The sequence below is a fragment of the Delphinapterus leucas genome, chromosome 4 (assembly GCF_059928025.1).
Source record: "Delphinapterus leucas isolate spDelLeu-1000000601 "Yukka" chromosome 4, BTC_Dleu_Yukka2, whole genome shotgun sequence".
Taxonomy (NCBI): Eukaryota; Metazoa; Chordata; class Mammalia; order Artiodactyla; family Monodontidae; genus Delphinapterus; species Delphinapterus leucas.
Genome location: NC_143132.1, coordinates 70,006,671 through 70,021,738, shown reverse-complemented (window position 1 = coordinate 70,021,738; position 15,068 = coordinate 70,006,671). Strand labels below are relative to the sequence as shown.

The 15,068-nt window shown below is 43.0% G+C and overlaps 1 protein-coding gene across 1 annotated transcript in view; it reads right to left on the bottom strand.

The window, feature by feature from the left end:
- Positions 1–15,068, bottom strand: part of LOC149749336 (kalirin-like) — a 168,520-nt gene that overhangs the window by 47,584 nt on the left and 105,868 nt on the right. The window contains exons 16-19 of the mRNA XM_089909901.1: positions 14,420–14,602; positions 13,044–13,162; positions 10,177–10,243; positions 9,475–9,584 (exon numbers count right to left, since the gene is read on the bottom strand). Coding sequence (XP_089766027.1) covers positions 9,475–9,584; positions 10,177–10,243; positions 13,044–13,162; positions 14,420–14,602 — 479 coding nt within the window. The remainder of the gene's footprint in view (positions 1–9,474; positions 9,585–10,176; positions 10,244–13,043; positions 13,163–14,419; positions 14,603–15,068) is intronic.

Sequence of the window (15,068 nt, the reverse complement as noted above, 5' to 3'; positions counted from 1 at the left end):
CAATTCTACTCCTGAGTATATATCTGAAAAAAATGAAAACTCTACTTTGAAAAGACACATGCACCCCAATGTTCATAGCAGCATTATGTACAATTGCCAAGATATGGAAGCAACCTAAGTGTCCAAGAAATGAATGGATAAAGAAGATGTGGTATATATACAATGGAATATTACTCAGCCATAAAAAGAATGAAATTTTGCCATTTGAAACAACATGGATTGAGTAGGAGGGCATTATGCTAAGTGAAGTAAGCCTGACAGAGAAAGACAAATACTATATGATATCACTTATATGTGGAGTCTAAAAAACACCACAAACTGGTGAATATAACAAAAAAGAAACAGACTCACAGATATAGAGGACAAGCTAGTGGTTACCAGTGGGCAGAGGAAAGTGGGGAGCAGCAAGACAGGGAAAGGGGATTAAGAGGTACAAACTACTATATATAAAAAAAAATAGGCAATGGTGGCGCAATGGTTGAAAGTCTGCCTGCTGATGCAGGGGACACGGGTTCGTGCCCCGGTCCGGGAAGATCCCACATGCCGCGGAGTGGCTAGGCCTGTGAGCCATGGCCGCTGAGCCTGCGCGTCCGGAGCCTGTGCTCCGCAACGGGAGAGGCCACAACAGTGAGAGGTCCGCGTACCGCAAAAAAAAAAAAAAAAAAAAAGCTACAAGGATATACTGTACAACATGGGGAATATAGCCAATATTTTATAATAACTATAAATGGAGTATAACCTTTAAAGATTGTGAATCACTATGTTGTACACCTGAAAGTTATATAATATTATACATCAACCATACCTCAATAAAAAAAAAAGAAGAGCAAACAGACTTTCACACATGTGAAATGACACATAAAGAAGAGCATTCACCACAGTACTGTCTGAAATAAAAGTCGGTTGGAAACAACACAAATATATTTTTAAAAAGTCATTACCATAGGAAACGAGGTGAAGGAACAGGGTGAATGAAGATAGTGGTGGGTGGGTCTTCTCGATCTATACTTTTCTATTTAATTTTGATTTTAAAAATTAATTCAGAAATTAAATCAAAATAAATAAAGTAGGTCTGAATGATTCCATTGCCTACCTCTACCATTGGAACAAATACATTTTATTGATTTGACTTACACTACTTGAGTCCCCTTGTCCAAGAATTCTGGCAGCATCTTACAATTATAATTACAATTGGTTATGGATTCTATATATATGTAATTTGTGTTCTCCCTTCAATGACATAGAAAGATGTTGGGTTTGGTTTAAAGAAATATATATGTGCAATTAAAAAATGTTTGGCAAGTCATATTTGGAAGGCCAAAATGCTAATGATTGATAGGATCATAGACGATATTTTTTGTCCACCTGCCATTTAAATTTTCTACAACAAATGGGTATTACTTCAGTAATGAGAAAAAGTCACTTAAAATTTTTTGAAGACTCCTAGCAATACCCATTTGATGATAATCATCTTTCTCCTGAATTTTGGAGTATCCTGATCTGAATCATGGAACAGCAGTGATTATGATGCAATTTGGGCTTACAAAATGCAAATATGCAGTGCTCAAAAATCAATAAGTATCATACTTGTTGCTATTTTTGGAAGAACTGCAGGTGACACACATATATTTAATATGACTTCTAAATTAGAAATAGGAGAAAATTATATAATGCTATAAGTGAGGATCAAATTTTTTTCAAGGCCAGAAAGAAAACATCTTTTTTTGTAGCAAAGAGAAGCAATCTGGCTCATTACTATATATAACATAATACGTTAAAATATTAATCTATTTTTAATATAATTTTTATTTCTGGAACTAAATTCTAAAAGACACTTATTATGTGACTCTTTTCCATGAGAACACTAAATAATAAAATGTACAAAATCTTCAGAGGTAGTTTTTTCAGATGTTGAGATATTCTTTACACAGTCATTTCTCATATGGGCTGAACAGGGACGGGGTGGGGGACGGGGGAGTGCTGGAACAGCTTGACGAGTGGGGGGAAGAAACTCTGATGAGCTATTCTAGGACAAGGACTGGTGAAAGGAAATGAACTGCTTTAAAGAAAGCAGGACTAGGAGGAAAGAGTACTTGGAAGAAGAGAGAAAGAGGCGAATTTGGAGCCCTGGGCACCTACAATAAATGCTATTGGCTGTAGGAAACCTCCACTTCCCCGCTCTCAGGATCTCACTCCAATCCCCTCCCTCTCACCCCCATGATATATAGGCCCTTCTCCTTTAACAGCAATCAAATAAATGATACAACAGCCCGGATCATGACATTCCACATAAGATATAAAATTGTATTTCTTGCTTTAGAAGTTGCAAGGACTCTGTGACGACTCAGGGAGAGTGTCCTCCTTCCTTGACTTATGACCCAAGGTCAGTGGCCTGGTCACTTAAGGTTAATTTTAAGCGCACAGTGGTAATTATACCCACAGAGTTGATAACTGATCTAGATGCCGAAGATGGTGCTAGAATTTCATTTAATTTAAATAGAGCAATACCCTGACTTTTGGTGACAGTAGGTATCAAAAACCTATGGGAGGATGCTCTGCTTGAAAATTCTCAAGAAGTGAAAGCACTTTAAAATGAGTTAAGTACACAGACTATCATTGCTACAGTTAATGCCTTTTCGGAAAATGCAGGTTTTAACGGCAGCTGCCACTGCTAGCTCACCTTTCTACTGACCCGAGGCCTCACTTTCCTTCCCTCCCACAGCCAAGCTCAAGTCAAAGAGCCAGAGTTCACACCTACTCACAGTCGTGAGGGGGTCTTCCGAAGTCTCATTTTTCTCAACTTTAAATAACCTCGTGGGGATGTTGTGAGGATTTAATAAATCCACGTAGGTAAAGAACCCAAACCACTGCCTGGCATATAGCAGGCACTAAATAAACATTCGTTCTTCAGGATCAGTGCTTCCCAATCTTAATAAGCTCCACTCCTGTAGACTTATCCCGAGAGAGCTCTCCCCACCATGCCCCTGTAGGAAAATCTATAGTAGATTACCTTCTCCTAAACCATATCTTGGGAAAATCTTGATTGGGTATTATGCAAAGATTGGATTTCAAGGTCACAGATCATGTAAGTTTGGGAAATGCTGGGCTAAACTAGTTAGTTTATGGCAGGACTTCCAAAATCCTATAATATGATGAGGCACATTATAAATCTCTGAAGTATCTGATAGAGTGTGCAGTGCTTCCCAAACTTCTTTGCGAGTGGAACATTTCTGGGGGGACTTTGTCTTAAGGAACACTCTTGGAAAACCTTAGTTAGTGGACACCACACCTGGCTGTGCACTGCCCTCTGGGTTAGGATCTGAGCATCTGTACTGTTTAGTAAAGCTCCCTGGGTAATTCTAATGCATCCAGTCCATAGGTCAGCTTTTGAAGGCAACTGCCCTATTCCAGCGTGCTTCCAGTTGTTAGATCCTACATCAACTCCATATGATTTAATTTTTAAATAAAAAAGCTAAGAATTTTAAAAGCTATTTATTTTGTCTGGGCATATCAATTCATAACTTTGAGTAGGATATGCACTACCATCTCAATGTAATTGTTGATGATAAGTGGCAGTATTAAACTCTATTTTGCTTTTTAATTTGAAGCTTATGAAGACAACAGGTTATGTACGTCTCATCAGTATCATTCTACCTACTTCAAATAGATGTGATGAGTTTAAATTAAAGCACAAGAGGTCACAACACTTCACAAATGATGGGATATTCCTCCTCAGCTGTTCTATAGAAACATCTTGGTCCTCAACATTTCAATAATTATATGTAATAAATCATGGGAGAACGAGCAAAGCAAGGAGTTTAAGAGTTTGCGTGAATGTCTGGGGTTCTTTCAGAAATGAATAAAACTTTTAAAGAAATGTCAAGATTCAAATACTGTATGATATCACTTATATGTGGAATTTAAAAAATACAACAAACTAGTGAAGATAACAAAAAAGAAGCAGACTCACAGATACAGAGAATGAACTAGTGGTTACCAGTGGGGAGGGGGAAGGTGCTTCGCTCTGACTTTGGACAGGATCCTGGGAAATGAAACCTCTAGCATTTATTGACAGAAAAGCTTTGTGAGCTTTGTCATTAAGTACTATGGAAACAGCACCATTCCAAAGGCACCCTGAGTCATTCTGATTTTGTTATTCTCGCCAAAGGTAAATCTGGCCTATATTCTTACTGCTTCTGGAGAAGTATATCCTTCACAGAGGACCTCTATGTCAAGGGTGCAGCTTGCATTTAAAGGGGAGCATATGTGATGACGTTGTGTATGCGTGCTCTCATGCATGTGCATGCACACTTGTTGGGACAAGGGGAATGAAGGGGGGGGGCGGTGCTGTGGTAACGGGGCGGGGGGAGAAGAACAATGAGGAGGAGACAAACAAATAAAGCTGGAGGCAGCCAGGGAGAAAGGCATCAGGCTCATCTTTGCAGGCAGTCCAGGACACTGCCCCTTATCAATGCTTTCATACAAGTGGAGCTAGAGATCGTTTCTAAGGGATCCATTAGTGACCAGGCAGATTCAGAGCCCATCTTGGAAGAGGCTCTGGACTGCAGGCCAGGACAGCTGGTTAGCATACTGAGCAGCTGTTAAACTAGTGGAGAGTTGTGCACACTCCAGGGAAGGTACCAGATTGCTCACAAAAGTGTTTAATCAGCACAGTTTGATCACCTGGGCTGAGCCATGACAATCAGTGGGCTCTGTCCCTTTATTTCACAGCAGAAACTTCAGCTTACGTTAGCGGTGAAGGGGCAAAGTGTGCAAGGCTGGACTCTTACTCAGCATATGCCCCACCCTCACCTCCAACCTCAAGCAGCAGTTTATCTCGCTGCACTGCTACCTGTTGAATATGTTTCGCTAATATTTCCTAAGTTTGTTTAACCTGTGTGATCAGATGAATCAAAAAGTATTGCATAGGGCTTCCCCGGTGGTGCAGTGGGTGAGAGTCCGCCTGCCGATGCAGGGGACACGGGTTCGTGCCCCGGTCCGGGAGGATCCCACACGCCGCGGAGCGGCTGGGCCTGTGAGCCATGGCTGCTGAGCCTGTGCGTCCGGAGCCTGTGCTCCGCAACGGGAGGGGCCACAACAGTGAGAGACCCGCGTACCGCAAAAAAAAAAAAAGTATTGCATAAATATAAGTTTAATGTTAAAGTAAAATATAAACAATCTCACATTTAATGTTATTCATAGCCATTGATAGCCTGTTTAGCAACTAGGCAAGGACGGTAAGCAGTTAGTGTGTACAAGTGAAATGAACATGACTTGAACACCCCCAAATGAATGTTTAGACTTTGTCTGACTTTGGGTACTCCCCAATATCTATAACCAGCACCAATGTCGATGGCTTGCTGAAAAACAATAGCAACAAAATCACAGCTAAAATTTTTTTAGGGCCTTTCTGATGGGTAAGGCCTCAGTTATCCCTTAGAGTATGGGTTTAGGGCCCAAGAAAAATCACAAGTCTTCCCCTTCCTCTTCGCTTGGCATTTGAATATTAAGAAAATGACAGTGTGACTTAATAGGGAGTTATGAAGACTTGGATTCGTTGGCTGTGTTACTAATTGGTTTGTGCAGGTCACGAACTTTTGTAAGCTCCAGTTTCTATAAAACAAGGGAGTAGGATAGAACGAGATTTTCCTGGAGTGTGAAAAAAGCATAGAAAGCACAGAATACGCATATTTTGAAGCAAGGGGTGTGTGTGTGGGAAGGAGTAGGAGAGGCAACGGAGAAGGCAGCCGCAGCCTGGCAGTGGCGCCTCCAGAAGGGGCTGTGACCTGCACATCCCTTTTCTCACCACTTGGTGGAGCCAGTTCCTTACCTTGTAGTTACAGATCTACCCTCTGTGTTCCAAGGGGTTGTAAAATCAATTTAGCGGGTGGAAACCAGCATTAAAAAGGAAGGAGAATGGAACCCAATCCAAAATATCAGAGTGCATCACACATAGTGAGGGTGTTATTTTGGAGGACTTAATTTTCCTCTTATATATAATGTATAAGCATATGCATATCAGGACATGATATATAATTTTTCTTTGGTTCATGATCAAAAATATTTGAAAAGCACTTTGCTGACGCTCCTGCCTGCAATAGGACGCAGGGAGGTCTAGGTCTTTATCCATCTCTCTCCCTCCCTCTCACCCTCGACTCTCCCCCTTTCTCCCTCTCTACTGATCTATCATCTCCCTCTAGCAGTGCCCCCCCTTCCCCTCTTCCTTCCTCTCTCCTTCTCCCCATCTCTTCTTTCCCCTTGTTATCCACTGTTCTCACTTCTCCTCTATCCAGGTATTTTACCCCACTTTCCCACTCACTCTGTCTCTCCTGCCTTCCTTCGTGCTCTCCTACACCACCATTTCTGACTCATACCATCCCCACCCACCACCTCTCCCCTCCTGAGCCTCAATCTCACAGACACAGACGTGACAAGACACAGTCTAAGTAGGAGTGTGATGGCCAGACCTCCCCCAGCCTTGACCCAGGATTCAGACTCACTCCCAAACTCCTCGCATTGTCTCCGGCCTCCCGCCTAGACTTCACCACTCTCCTCCCTGAAAGGGCCTGTATTCAAACTCTCCTCCATCATCAAGGGAGCCGTGCCTGGCTGTACAAATCCCACTGGTTATTTAAATTCCATCTCAAATGCCCCTCCTCTGGGAAGCCTTCCTGTTCCTCCAACAGAGACTATTTTCTTTACTCCTTTGATCTGCACTTGTGCTCACCTCCACCCTTATCACCAGTACCTACCTCACTGATTCCCAGAACTCAGAGGGCAGAGCCTTGGTCAGATTCCTCACTGGGTACCAACTCCATCTCCAAACCAGTGCGGGGCCGACCCCAGGGTGGGACTCCTGGGAGATCATGGAAGTGTGGGCCTCGTTCAGTGGTTCACTGGCCTCTCCCATCATTCCCCCCCACCTTGTCTTCTCCTGCCCTGCTGCACACCAGCCTCTGCTCCCCACTGACCCCGGCTACCTGGTGCCCTGGAAGGCTGCCCTGGGCCTGGCCAGTGTCTCAGCTCAGTCCCACTTAGCCCTGGCCCTGGCCCTCAGCCTCGGGTCAGGGAACACTAGGCTGGTAGGGCAGTGGGTGGTGGCCAAGTCCAAATCTAATAGCTTCTGGCCGGACCTGGAGGAGGGAGTTTGCAGAAGGGTTATCCAGCCCTGGTTGTTGGTCCCCTACTTGTCTTTCCAACCCTTGCTGAAAACTGACTTATTTCAGGTCATTATTGTAAGGGTGTGTGACCTGGATGACACACGTATGGAAGAAATGGGTTTTCCTCAAATTTGAGGATGCACATGGAAGCTGGTTAGATATGAATCAAACAAACCAGATTTGGCAGTGCCAGCTGGTGGTCTATGGAGTAGGGGACGGGGAGAGAGCACTGAGGTGGGAAACCCAGCCCCTGGAATCTACACCTAATCTTTCAAGGGAGAGATGTCACATACTGGGCAAGTCACTGGCCCCTCTCTGGGTCTCAGTGTCCTTATCTGTAAATGGAAATGGTTGTACTTGATGGTCAGGAAGACCTTCTGATCCCTGACAGCAGAGATTTTATAAACATGTTATTGCCCAGACTCACATATGGCCATATCTCCAAAAACTGAAAAGGAAAAAGTAAAGTTCAGATTTAACCAAAGGTGATGAGCATTTTAAACAAATAGCTGTCCTTATCAAAGCTGAAAATCTAATACAAGGCAAACTGAAAATAAATGATTTTCCCACATCATGAGCTGTAGGCCAAAGTGGGGAGACAGCATTAGCAAAATCATTACCGTTTGGGGGATCTATTTATGGCACATACTACCTTATCCGAGCGCTCCCAGAATGCTTAGCAAAATGCAATAGAAATGGATCTAGTTTTTGAGTAGATAAGTTTCATGATCTTTACATTTAGTTCTATAATAAAGAGATATAGTACGAAAATAGGAAGAGTGGAGGGTAAAACCTAAGTATCATTCCACTTAAACCTCCAATTTGTGTTAAAATTACTACTTGTAGGTATTAAATTCTATATAGTGAATTGTTCTTCTTTATAGAAATTTTGGTACTTGGGAATTTCTCCATTCAATACCTACAGAGACAAAGGTCCTAGAGAAAGATCACATACATACAGCTACTCTTTTTTTTTTTTTTTTTTTTTGCAGTACACGGGCCTCTCACTGTTGTGGCCTCTCCCGCCGCGGGGCACAGGCTCCGGACGCGCAGGCCCAGTGGCCATGGCCCACGGGCCCACCCATGTCCCCTGCATCGGCAGGCGGACTCCCAACCACTGTGCCACCAGGGAAGCCCGCCACCTATATTTATTAAACAAAGTTGAAAATGCAGTTTTCAGTAACAATAGTCACATTTCAAGTGTTCTCTAGGCACACATGACCAGTGGCTACTGTGCTGGACAGCACAGACACGGAACATTTCCATCACTGCACAGAGCTCGATGGCACAGTGCTGTTTTAGAATCTTGCCTCAGGGGGGCTGCTACACCGGCGCCCACTGCCTCCCCAGGACCTCTCCGAGCTGACAGTTTCGTCTTCATCATGACTGCTTAATTCAGTCAAAGCCTTGACTAGCCTGACCCTAGGACGTCCTCCGGACTGTATCCTACAACCCTGAATCTCTACCTCAACCCTTCTCTGCAACAGGGTTCTCAGAGAGCTATAGGACTTTATGTCAACATTATTTCTCAGGTCTTGAGGTTTCCTCTATTTGTACTTTGGAAACGGAATTATTTCCATAAGCTGGTTATGTAACTAATCAACCAATGTTCTTGCTGACCCTCTGTTAATGATGGAACATATTTAGTATGCTGTGGGAAAGATATTTAAATCAAGTTGGGAGCTAGAAAAAATGAATTGTGAGGTTTTAGGGCTCTATGATTCTACTGATTTCAACAAAACATAGAGGGTTGATTGATGTTCTCCCCTATAAGCTGTCAAGAAATATGTTCCATTAGATAGTTTGATTATCTATCTATCTATCTATCATCTGTTGTTGTTTCGGTTGAGGGTGGGGAAGATGAGGTAGTTAAGGGTGGAGGAAGTATTTAGGTTGAAAGAAAACTTCAGTGGAATTTGAAACCTAAGGCCCACAGAGTAGGACGGTTAGCCTCAGATGAATTCTAATGTCAGGATTCCCAACAGTTTTAATGAGCAGAAGCTACTTTTACTTCCTCAAGGCCTGGCTATCATTCTGATTGGGTCTGACGATGTTGGCAGGTAGGTCCCTCAGGACACTGGGGAGAGACACTGATGAATACTTGACTTCACCTTCCACTAGGAATACTAGACCATTGCAGAGAAAGAAGTGTGAGTGAGAAAGAAGTCTGACAGCCACTGACTTAGAAAATTTAATGGGCAATACTTTACCAGGCAAGATTTCCCAATCAGCTTTGGTCCACTTGTTGGGAAAGCCCTGCTGTTGGGTATTTACGGCCCTGAGCGTGCTCCACTGAAACCCTCCACCAACCTACTTGTTATGAAAATCGTAGATCTCCTGGATGTTGCCAAAGATGATATGCTCCTTATTAAGGATCCCAGGGGGGATCTCCTCCACACCACTGGTCATTTCCCATAGGTAGGTCTGTAAGACAGCAACAGTTCCTCACTGGCAAGCACTGCCACGTGAAATACACACAAAACAAACAGGGCTTCAAAGCTGTGGGGTAAGGCTCAGACTGGGAATGCATGTAGAGCCTAAAAAGTGAGATGGTAAGTAAGCAGAATGGAAAGAACGAAAACCTGGATGTTCCATTACTGTGAACTGTTGCTAGGGAAATTCACATCCCAGACTTTAGCAAGAACACACACTCCACAGTCTTCTTATTTATTAAATGTGTTTGAGTCTGACTGTGTGTCGGGGGGAGGATGCAGATTTTTAGACTCAACTTAAGTTCATCGACTGTGTCATAGATTTTATTTTGAATTCAAGTGTGTTATATGCTTTTTTTTTTTTTTTTTTGCTGGGCCTAGTTCCAGTCTGAGAAAAGTTTCTTTCCAAAGCACTTTAAACTCCCATGCAATTATTATTGACTCTGGGAGAAAGATGTCCTCTGGTTGGTTTTTTATTCTTCAAGCTCCGGGAGAAGACAGAGTACTGAGCTCCTCTCCAGGACTTGACGTGGCAAGGATGTCAGTTTCTAATACAGCTGAGAACTGATGATCGCAAGACTTACCTCTAAGCACTCGTGTAAGTCCCTCACATAAGCCTTCTCTGTCTGAAGCAGTTCTGCCATAATGAATCTAGAAGGAAGCAAATGGGCTTTTAGTTGGTTAGAGATGTAATACCTCCCTTCCTTCAAACTTCACTGCCCCCACCCCAGCATTTATGACATTCTTGAATGTCCTATTTTTCTACTTTACCAATATACATCTCTTCCTTTGAGTCCCTCTCGCTCTGATCATTTGCTCTGTGTCCCTTCAGCACGTTTGTGCTCAGCTAGTTCCATACTCTCTTCCCCTTTTACCCCCCCAGTTCTACCATGTTGTGATTCTGTGCTGATATGTGTGTGCTCTCAGTTGCACATCTGTGTGTGCGCGTGTGCACATAAGCTTGTAATGCCACTCACACTCATTCTCACCAACTAGACACCAACTCAGCTTCCCATGTTCCTCTTACTGTAGCTCCCAGAATGATGATTCCTGCTGAGTAGAATTGCTGACTTACACCAAAACGGTTCACAGTCCCACAGGTTAAACCAGGTTTAAAAGCCAGAAACAGATGCCCAAGACACCACCACCGAGACTGGGGGTTAGCAAACTTTTTCTGTAAAGGGCCAGAGAGTAACTACTTGTGGGCCATTCAGTCTCTGTCACAACCACTCAGCTTTGCTGTTGTGTGTGAAAGAAGCCACAGACAATATGTTAAAAAAGTAAGTCTGGCTGTGTTCCAATAAAACTATATTTATGAACAGAAAAGAATTTCATCTAATTTTCACGTCACAAAATATTCTTCTTGTTTTGATAGTTTTCTACCATTTAAAAATATAAAAAATAATTTTTAGCTTACAGACTATATAAAACAGGTGGTGGGCCAGATGTGGCTTGTAGGCCATAGTGTGCTGACCTCTCGCTTCTAATGGGGTTATTTTACATCACAAACTGATGTGCATGAGGCTGAGCATGTGATGCCAAGCACAGCACAAGCTAATGATATTAACTGACTACTCTTCAGTCTCCCAAAAAGAGAAGCTGTGCTACACATATGCAAGGGGAAGGCTCCTTCCACCTTGGACCCCTAAACAACACAATGTACCCGTGCGGGCGTTCAGCTCACCATGCGTGGCTTCACTGTAGTGTACCTACGTCACTTTCTTTCTTTGACCAATTTGTTTTAGAAATGGTGCTTCCTAGCTGGCATGTGATATGCAATAATATCTAATTCAGCACAAAATATATTTTTATATATTTATCTTAGATTTTCCATGTCATTTTTTCATGGAACTTCATAATGAGAATCCCTATTTACAAGGTGTTCCATCACATAAAAATTTTGAGAAGGATTATCCCGAGTGCCCCCTGGTTGGAGATTTCAGAAGAAATATTAAAATGAGCAGCATCTTTTCCTGAACCTTTATCTTGGTAGGATTTTCCTTAAAGCAAAACTTTGTTCTAGCAGTGGCCTTTCTATTAAATTATTGATTTTAAAAATTCCCTTTTGCAGGAGTTAATGAGCCACTCTCTCGTTAGTCTTGCTCTATTAGTAGAGTGGAAAGTCCATGAGCTTTGAAGTCAGACAACCAGGAATTGAATTATGACTGTCATTTCCTAGAGGCAGGACTTGCTTCTCCAAGCCCCAGACTCCTTACTTATAAAACAGCTGATCACACAGGGCTGCTGCAAGGATTAAACAAGATCCTATAAGCAAAGTTCCTAGTGCACTGTAAGTGCTTGGTAAACAAAGAAAGAAGGAATATCGGAAGGAACGTAATCCCACTTGCTTTGAAAAGTTGTCTTTGATTTTACTGCCTTGGGTTCTGGCATGCCTCTACCTTCTCCCTTTTTCTCCATCTGCTTCCTGCAGTTTTTCCTGTTTTTCTTCATAATTTAGCTCCACTACCCTCTACCCCGTTTTGTTTTACTTTCCGCCCACCCTTTACCGTCCTCTGGCTATTTGGTGTCTCAGAGACAGCCCAGCAGGAAGATCTGGCCACGTGTTGTCTCCTCATTTCCCTCTCTGTTCTGGGTTGAATTGTGTCTCCCCCAAAATGCATATGTTGGGTCCCAGCCGCCAGTATCTCACGACGTGACCTCATTTAGAGACAGAGTCATTGCAGATGCAATTTAAGATGAGGTCATACTGGAATAGGGTGGGCCCCCGTTCCAAAATGCCTGGTATCCTTAAAATGGGGGGAAGTCGACACAGGCCTGTATTCAGGGAGGACGCCACATGAACATGAAGATGGCCATCTGTAAGGCAGGGAGAAAGGCCTGGAGCAGAGTCTTCCCTCCCAGCCCTCAGAAGGAATCAACCCAGCCAACAGCTTGATTTCAGACTTCCAGCCTCCAGAACTGTGAGACAATACATTTCTGTGGCTTAAAGCACCTGATTCGTCATTCTTTCTTACAGCAGCCCAGGTGAAACATAAGCTCTGACTTCACAGACCAGCTTGAGTTTCTTCAGTTCCAAGGGACCTGTGGTCCTACTTTATTTTGATAAAATCAACTACAGAGGCCTTCTTAATCTTAGAACACACCATTTTTTTTCCAGCATTACCCAAAAGGAATGTCAAAATACTCTTCATAAAGCCCTTGCATATCTCTGGCTATGTGTAACTTTGTAACACTGATATAAAGAAAGCAGAGTGATCAAGACACGGTTTGTAAGGTTGACATGGTTCATTGTTTCTGCTGTCCAATGCCCTAAAGTTCTTGGTTAGTGTGAAATGTGGGTGGAAGCATCATGTCTGTCCATTCCAACCTCTGTAGGTGGTCATGGGGACACAGCAAGCTGTCTAAAGGGACGGGTGGCAATGAAAACCAAGCATAGCCATGAGGAGCCTGCCAGTCGGTGGAACCGTCTCACGCCCAACCCCCCACATACTCTTTCTTCCGGGCTGATTTCCGCTTCTCTTCATTGACCTCATGGTTGGCGTCCCGGAGCTTGACCTCACGATCTGAAAGGCTTGCTGGGATGATATCCAGCTCCAGGTCCTTGTTATCCTACACACAGAGAGATCGCAGAGGTCACCTTGGAGATGCTTTGGGAAAGCAACTCACCAGAGTTGGTGGAGGTGGGGGAAGGGAAGAACAGAGAAAGATATTACGGAGAAGGATGAGAAGATGGGGAATCCCACCAACTGCTACCCACAAGCACTCTTCTTCATGGGATAATTTTTTTCTCAAATAAGAGAAGTATAAAATGTTCAGGTCAAATGCTCAGGGATAATATCCACAACAAAGAAAAAGAATGTACACATTTTATAATTAGTGTCATAGTTCCTCAAGGACGTTGGGCCTGATTAGATGTACACACACACACACACACACACACACACACACGTCCAAGACTGATGATTAACCATTAAAACAGATGTGAAACAGAAATGTAAAAAGATATAAAACTTTCATTTGTCAAGGGAAAATAATAAAAGTAAATATTTTTATTTAAACAAGCAACTTCCCTTGGAAATAGAAAGCTAAATGATAGAACAATTACTGAATTTTCTAATTGCCCATCCATGCTTATTTCAACCACTGTTTGGTATTTATATAGAATAAAAACCTCTAGGAAAAAAGTCTCACAGGTTAAAGCCTGGGGGAGACGTTAATTCCCCCAATCTTTGTGGTTTGACCACTTTATTCTCTAGTCTGCTCTGCTTCAGAGTAGGAGCCTAGTTAAAGGTTTAAGAATTAGAAATCCTAGGATTAAATTGCCAGTCTGTATTTAGCTCTTAATTCATAGGTTAATGACCCCTATTATAAAGAAGAGATTAAAAGTCAGTCTTCCTTTGCTTCCTGGACAATAGTACTTCTTTTCAGTTGAAATGTCAAATAGACTTTATACAAACTGCATACCTTATTCTTGAGAGAGCACAATTATACACACTGAGGACTCTAAACATTTGCTGTTAACATAACTGGGTGGAAGACAGTACTGATGAAGCCAAGATAAAGGGCTTAATCCTCAAAGTCAACAGTTAACTCTACACAGAAAAACTCTGTTCTGTAGCCACAGGCCCTACCCCTGCCTGGCCAGCCAGTTTTGCACTGTATATAGCACCAGTCATGGAGAGCTGGAAGCCAATGGCTCAGCAAGATCCAGTCCCTCCAGGAGAAGGACAACACAAGGCAAGTGCTCTAGGGGTCAACAGCTCAGGAAGATTCCTCTGCAAACTCAGCTTCCCTCCACGGCAATGAACAGCAGTACTGAGGGAGGTAAGAAAGGAGGATGTCCCAGCTGGGCAATCCCACACCTACCTCTGTGTTGACTCCAAGGGCTTTCTCCAGAGAGTACCGGTACTTTCCCATCCTCAAGGAGAAATCTCTGTAATGCTTGTCCACCGTGGTCACCCATTTCCTGATCTCTGTGGCATGAATGTGGCCTTTTTCCACAAAGCTATCGGCCAGCTGAATCAGGAGTTTCACCTTCTCCTTTGTTTGCTGCCCCAAAAGATGGTCGTAAGTTACTAGCTTACCTTTACTATCATGGCCCTTCACTCCAGCCCTCTTTCCTTCTTCACAGAAGCCATAGATACCCCAGAGCCAGACTGCCTCCGTCTATATCCCAGTGCTGTCACTTACTGGCTGGGAGGGCTTGAGCAAACTACTGAAACCCTCTGTGCCTCAGTTCCTTCATCTGCAAAATAGGGATCATAATAGTATCTATATTGTAGGGTTGTTGTGAGCATTATATGAGTTGACAATGTAGGATGTGCCTGGAACACAGTGTTCACAGTAAAAACTCAGTAAGCAATAAATGTTAGCCAGTATGGTTATTGATGTAAGAATCTCTTTCATTAATATAGCACTTTATCAGTTTACAGAGTATGTTCATGTTACATCTGAGACTCGTTTGAGTCTTAAAGCATCCCTAGGAGGCAGGTGGAGGGAGGTGGTACGGGTCTCT